Source organism: Limulus polyphemus, unplaced genomic scaffold, assembly GCF_000517525.1.
Source record: "Limulus polyphemus unplaced genomic scaffold, Limulus_polyphemus-2.1.2 Scaffold276, whole genome shotgun sequence".
In the NCBI taxonomy this organism is placed as follows: domain Eukaryota; kingdom Metazoa; phylum Arthropoda; class Merostomata; order Xiphosura; family Limulidae; genus Limulus; species Limulus polyphemus.
Genome location: NW_013665886.1, coordinates 292,438 through 300,236, shown reverse-complemented (window position 1 = coordinate 300,236; position 7,799 = coordinate 292,438). Strand labels below are relative to the sequence as shown.

General features: G+C 34.7%; 1 protein-coding gene across 1 annotated transcript in view; it reads left to right on the top strand.

The window, feature by feature from the left end:
• Positions 1 to 5,372, top strand: part of LOC106456964 (transcription factor Sox-5-like) — a 337,448-nt gene extending 332,076 nt beyond the window's left edge. Inside the window, exon 14 of the mRNA XM_022382769.1 lies at positions 2,522 to 5,372. Within this exon, the coding sequence (XP_022238477.1) occupies positions 2,522 to 2,804 (283 nt within the window). The 3' untranslated portion in view covers positions 2,805 to 5,372. The remainder of the gene's footprint in view (positions 1 to 2,521) is intronic.
• The last annotated feature ends 2,427 nt before the right edge of the window (positions 5,373 to 7,799 follow it).

Genomic DNA, 7,799 nt, shown 5'->3' with positions numbered 1-7,799 from the left:
ATACCCACACCTAATCTAACTAATCCTTTATGGTTTGACTGTCACCATACCCACACCTAATGTAACTAATCCTTTATGGTTTGACTGTCACTCTACACCTAACCTAACTAATCCTTTATGGTTTGACTGTCACCATACCCACACCTAATGTAACTAATCCTTTATGGTTTGACTGTCACTCTACACCTAACCTAACTAATCCTTTATGGTTTGACTGTCACCCTACCCACACCTTTATGGTTTTGACTGTAACCCTACCACACCTAACCTAACTAATCCTTTATGGTTTTGACTGTCACCCTACCCACACCTAACCTAACTAATCCTTTATGGTTTGACTGTCACCCTACCCACACCTAACCTAACTAATCCTTTATGGTTTGACTGTCACCCTACTCACAATAAACACACGGTGTACTTACGAAAAATTACTTCTTCTTCCGTAGCTTTTTCGCTATTTTCGGTTTTGGCCGGATGCCCTTCCTGACGCCAACCATCCCCTAATTTAGCAGTGCAAGACTAGAGGGAAGGCTGCTAGTCATCACCAACCACCGCCAACTCTTGGGCTACTCTTTTACCAACGAATAGTGGGATTGACCGTCACATTATAACGCCCCCACGGCTAAAAGGGGCGAGCATGTTTGGTGGGATGAGGGCGCGAACTGATTGCGAGTCGAGCGTCTTACCCACCTGGCCATGGCGGGCTCTCTTACGAAAAATTACTATTCTCATAAAATACTACGTTAGCAAACTTAGAGTTCACTAAATTAAGTACAAGTTGAAGCCCATCAATAATATTAAAGTCCCACATCGTATTAAATGCCAAAACTGATTATAGTTCGTATTCAAACGTTTTTGAGTCTGTTTTTTCCTAAATAAGCTAAATAGAAATCTTTACTCCGTTTTTCGCAAAACATATTTTTGCTCTTACGTATATAGCATTTTGAAACTTTACTGTGATTTGTTATTATGTATAACAAGTAATATTTTAAAATATTTTATTTCTCACTGAAATTTTAATTCATAATGCAATTGCAGAATCGCGCTTTCTTGACTTTGGGCAATGACATGAATGACAAGTAACTTTGGCAAGCTCAAACACAATGTGTTACCTAGTCCGTTGTCAGGGCTTTTTCTTCTCTGTGGTTTGTTAGCCCATATTAACTTGTATTCCAGACAAAATCATACTACAGTCTTGGCCAAAATGTTTGATATTTTGTAACAAATAAGATCATTATTATTAAAATGGAATACAAATACACTTAACGCTGTCAAACTGTCGTACACCAGTAACACGGTAACAGCGGTGAATTCTGGTTAATATCGGTTTGCAAATAGGCCTTCTTGCAAAATAACCTTGTTTGGTCAGTCCCCTATTCACTGTTCTTCTGGATAACCCGGAATTAATGTGTTCATGCCATTTCTCTCGTAAAATGTTGTAATACTTCCTTCGACCTTAACGTGTTAACCTGATCAAAATACGGTCATCCCGGGCAGTAGTTTTTCGGCGTCTACCAGTAGACTTTCCTGGAACAAAGTTTCCTGAAGTCCGATAATGTTTCAGTATTCCGGATACAGTACACCGGGGTACCCTACTGTTCTGGCAATATCCGTTTGTTTCATACCATTTCTGAACATTCGAACAATTTGACACCCTATAACTTCTAGCACGTGACAAGGCATGGCTCTATCCCAAGTACAGAGAAATGATCTGAACAAAGCGGTGATCTGTTTCGAAAAATATTATACCAAAAGCACACCCTTTTTTCAAAACAGGTGTATATGTGTGTTTTGACGAACAAATGCTCAAAACAACTTATACAGATGAGAATAGCAACTCGTACATGTTTGTCCGATCATCCACTACCTTCTTTGGGACTACTCGGGCATTTACTAAATAACTACTCCATGCATGTAGACAATAACATCAATATAGAACATTATGCAAACATTTTGGCTAAAACTGTATTTCATTTGGTTGATTTTAAGAAAATCACATAAAATCTCTCTTTTATTTCCTGTGCTGAAATAAAAATTATATACAGTTCTTTTAATATTAGTATTAGCAGTCTTTGAGTTTAGTATAAAATCAATACTCCATATATAAATAAAACTTTATCTCTATGATACCGCTTCGTACATTGAGTCGGATCGTTGTACCATTGCGTCTAGACATATATTTCTATGTCTGAACTTTGTTTATTACCTACAAATATGTCCTTGTCTGGTATTTATAGTTAGCTTACTTCGGTAATGATAATTCTTGTAAGAAAAATGGAATTGGAACTACACTATCATCGTATAATTAATGCACGCACAGATACAGTTACATACTTTCGAGTAGTATATTTACTGTTTATCATTTATTAAAAAATTAAAAGCTACAAGTAAAATAACTGAAACTGCTATTAAAGATATGACTTTGTTGCACTTACTGAGCTGAAATAGCTGCTTCTAATGTAATTGTATCTTTTACTAAGAATTCCCAAAATTTTATTTTCTCTTTGTTTCATGTTCATAGGTATCGAGATAGTCCTTTGAGTCTCCTTGATTCGCCAACATTGGTTAGCCCCACAAGTATGGCTTCACTACTTAGCAGCCCGACCAACTCAAGCGAGCAGCTACAATCACTGACATCCAAGTTTTCTGGGGCTACAAATGGATTACACGATACTTTAACCATGACCATCCCGGCCTCCACCAGCTCTTCTCCAGGCTATATTGCGATGGTAACAGAAAGTACATTTTCAACAGACTCTATCTTGCACGAACCTCCCATCAGCTCCATGGAAACATCAACATGAGATTTGTTCACTCTTTTTTTATTTCTCAGTATTGTTAGATTCAGGTGTTCCGTGCGGGAACAAATTGTGTTTTAGACATTGAAATGATATGGCCAGTGTAAAGTAATCAGGCATTAATTTCATTCTTGGGTCCATACATGATAGGCTTGTAAATTACGATCAAATATTATGTTGACTCGGTTCAAAGTTTCCTGTCAGCATAAATTTACAACTATTAAATCTCAGGAGAAAAGCTGTTGTGCTCAAAGAAGCGCACATCCTGTATGTTGTTTCTGTTTGAATATTTGACACTCGACGTGTATCTGACCCTTTTGTGTACGTTGATGAGAGAACAGTAACACTAAAATTTTGCGTAAAATGCTGTTAACTACTGAATGGTGTTCCGTAAAGATTGTTTTTGTTTTACCGAAAGTTAAATCATGTAATCAGAATTATAAGAAGCGACCAACAGTTAACTTTAAAGTTGTAAGAGTTCTGACGAAACATTTAGGCAGGGCCGGCGTCAGACTATTTTGCGCCCTAGGCAAGGCCAGCTACTTGCACCCCCCCCCAAAAAAAGCCAACAGATGTTTTGTAGAAAAAATAAAAAGCACAAAACTTTTATTATGTTTTTCTTAAAACAACTAATTTGTATAAAACTGTGACCCTTAAAGGTCAGTACTGCGCCCCTCTGAGGTCTGAGCCCTAGGCGGCTGCCTAGATGGCCTAATGGTAGCGCTGGCCCTGGATTTAGGTAAGTATTGTGTGTTTATTTTACATGCTCAAAAATATTTACCCATTCTCTAGTCTGTGATTGTGTCTTGTGAGAGACACCTGGTGTCTGTTTTGTATCAGTATTTGAATTCTATAGGACAAAGCTTTCAGTGGCTAACTTTAGCTGTGTTGTTATTCTATTCTTCACATTTGGTAGTCGAATGTATGTATTGGAGTCCTATAAGAAAATTATATTCAATATTTTGCACAGGACGTATTAAAAGTTATTTCAAAAAAAGATGCCAAAAACTCTATCGTCGTTTGACTACACCTTGTTGTACGGCTATCTTTGTATTTCTGACGCTAAAGATGGCACATTCATTCACAGATAGGACTAATGCCTGTCCGCAACCATAAACTACCTGTTTTGGTTTTGTAAAATTTTATTCTTTGTCATAGGTTACATCAGTGGAAATGATACTTTTAATCTGAAGAAATACGGTAGTCCAAGAGCAAGAACTAGGCTGAATCCTACTAGGGCATTGAATAACTTTATTTTATTGTGTTTTCTACCTGTGGTAAACATATTTTGTAATTTCATTAGCTTAGATTGACTATGGTGAATACATACAATGCAATGATGCTGAGAAATTTCATACCGGTTATGAATTTAATAGAAAAGTGTAGAGAGTTTAGATTACAAGTCTGGAATTGTTTCCATAAGCGACCTGATAACTTTAAGCATGAGAAGTAGATGGGTATACGTGCCATATTCGTCTCACTTAGGTTCCTAACACCCATAGAATAGCAATTAGTCTATCAAACAAGATGGTCTTTAGAGTTCTCAAACCTTACTTATCATAACAATCATTTTTTTAGCGTGCAAGTGACACAGTAAGACGTGTATCAGGTAACAAGATTACTGTTTTATATATTTACTTATTAAGCGAAACCGACTGGCTTCTGTTCAAGAAATGGTCGCGGATACATTCTGGTCATTGAGGGCAGAAAAAAGTTACATTTCACACTAATAAACGTATTTTCATGTGACTTTAATGAGCCATGATTTTGAGGGTTTAGGTGGCTTTCTTCAGTTTTGTTGTGTAGTTTCACGTCATGTGAAATGTATTCATTGCTCAAATAGTTTAGTTTTTCGTTAATTCACTCAGTATATTTTAACACCATTTTTTATTTACTTTATTATTTTTTTCTTGTTAAACTTTTCGTTAAAAAGAACCTAGGTGGACATAACATGATACCTGTTTTCTCTTTTATCTTCATTCCATCTAAAAATTTCAATATTTTGATCTAATCAAACCATAATTATTGATTTGTTTTACGTTCTTTGATGTTTAAGAAAACAAATTAAATTGATTTCAATAGAAAGTTATTTTCAAAACGTCATATTAGCTTCATTTACATGAATTTCATTGATTTTTTTTACTAAAATGACCAGTAATTTTGGGTCTTACATAACAAGATGTATTATTTACATTTTTGTTTAACTGGGCATTTTGGTGTATGTTGGTCCTGTAGCTAATTTCAACCCAGAGGCCAGTTTCCATATTGCTGGTGTATGGTAGTAACATAGTAACCTATTCGCATTTTCGGTGGTTTTGATGGTGAGGAACGAAAAAAAATGTTATAATGTTCAGCCTTTTTATGTACACGCAGAAAATTGAGGAAAATACAATATTTTTTGTCTGTAAATAAATCTTGAGGTTTTCCATAATCCATCAAAACAATAGAACATCTTAATTGGCCAAAATCTTGTTCTCTTTCTCACCATAAGCTGTCTCATTCTTAATGTCATATCTGGGAGACTTATCATGTGTACATTTTAGTGAATATTAAAGTATCTTGTTGAGTCATTAGCATTTCTCTTTCATTATTGTTATTTTTTTTTAATTTTTAAACAAACACTTATCTCTCAAAAACATCAACTTATGAAACTATTTTAACCATGTTGAATCATGTTTTACACACATTGTTATACAGCTTCGATCACCGAATTTGTTAGCCGAAACTTTAGGCACCAACTTAATTGGTCGATCCTTGAATATCCATTGTGTTTGGATGGATCTTCACCTGCTTGAACTCTGACTTCAGTTTTCATATCAATTGGCCTGTGAACTCTCTATCCGCTTTGGCAGAGTGAAACTTTAAGCTCTATGAAAGTTAAATAGAAATTCTAGTCTTCAAATTGGTTGAGTGATAGTTACAGTCGTTACGCTGATTGAGCTCTAACGTCAGTTGTCATATTGCTTTACTCCATACTTAGATTCTAGAGTTAAATTACATATACTTCAGTCTCTTTGATGTGGTTTCATGTTGGTTAGTCTGTACCTTTGATTACCCAACTGGTTTATAAGTAATTTCCGTTTGATCAGAGCATCGGTTTCGTTATTGATTAAACCTCAATAGTTTATATCCCTAAGTTGGCTGACTCTTAATATGTGTTTATTTAAATTCAACGTGACTTACTATTCAAGGAGTAAAATAATATTGCGTAGGCTATTATTTAATGCGTGTCGTTGTTTAAAGAATAAAATATTTGCTTAGCTTCCTAACATTCTTCTTTGTCCAACATATCCAACAATTATACACCCATATTGGCGACAGTTGTTTAGTATGTGTCTGTGAATAGTTCATGTGGATAAATATTTCACGGCCAATAGTTCGTGTGGATAAATATTTTACAGCCAATAGTTCGTGTGGATAAATATTTCACGGCCAATAGTTCGTGTGGATAAATATTTTACAGCCAATAGTTCATGTGGATAAATATTTTATAGCCAATACTTCATGTGGATAAATATTTTACAGTCAATAGTTCATGGGGATAAATATTTCACGGCCAATAGTTCGTGTGGATAAATATTTCACGGCCAATAGTTCGTGTGGATAAAAAAATTCACAGCCAATAGTTCATGTGAATAAATATTTCACAGCCAATAGTTCATGTGGATAAATATTTCACAGCCAATAGTTCATGTGGATAAACATTTCACAGTCAATAGTTCATGTCTATCTTGAGTTTCTAAAATGATGGACCAGCCTGCAATATTCTACTGAACACAAATCCCACTTTCTTTTGGATGAAGGACATTAGGACTGCGACAATGAATCCCACTAATCGGTTACGAGTAATCACGTCGGTAGCTATTGCTGTGACTTATTATCCTTTCTCTATTGAGGAATCCCAAATTAGGGATTGTTATGCGTGAGCCTTAAGGGTCTCTAACCATCCGTTTCGCTTGTGCTGCATAAGATGATGTTTAGGCTTAAAATACCGAATACCGCATTCTCAGTATACGTGTTGTTTCGTCTGAAGCCTCATCTCCATTCGAGTTTGCTTATTTTTATATATTAATTTGATTTACGTATAGAGTTATATGTAAACAAATAGGCTTCTTCATGCTCAAATCTATAACTACGATACGAAAACAATTTCGTTATATAGCATGAAACAATCCAGTATTTTTGATATAAAGGACTTGACACGTTTTGTCAGCCTTGGCTGATGAAGACAACCAAACATGTTATGTATTAGAATTAATATTTTCATTCATGCTTTATAACGAATTTTGTTTTCACACCTTAAATTAATATTCGTATTGCATGTACCTACAGCTTTTTATTACAAATTTGCTACGTATTCGCCATCTCTTGATATTTTAATACAATTTATCAAAAGTTAAATATTTCTAAGATGTAGTCAATTTCATTTTTCAAAATTGATTAATGAAACACTACCTGTAAAATAGAAAATTAATGTAAATGATGGTGATTTACAGGCAGTGTTATTAATAACATAAATAGTGGACTCATTCGAATGGTGGTAAAAGGTGCCTGTGTTGCACAGAGTATAGTTGAACAGTACAAATTTATATAATTTCCCAAAAGAATCGGTAAATTTGCACATTTTTGCTATGCAAACTAATTATAACACGGTATTTGTTGTCATTAGACCTTCCTTCAAGAAATCTTAAACCACAAAATACATTCCGAGTGAAACAAAACGTCATTCTTCAAGTGACGAAATATTTCATGAGTTTGGTCGATTGTATTGGTGTTATCTGAGCTTGAAGCAAATTATTCAAAATAAAAATATGAATACATATATTCAGCTCACGATGTATATGTATCTTGTGAACGTAATGCTAAAATTTATTTCCAAGTTTAGATATTCATAAAAAATATGTTTCAATTCATTTAAAAAGGTGGATGGTTTGGTCCAGGATTACATTACAATAAATATTGAGCCTGGCACTACAATTTTTCAACTAAAATTATTCCACA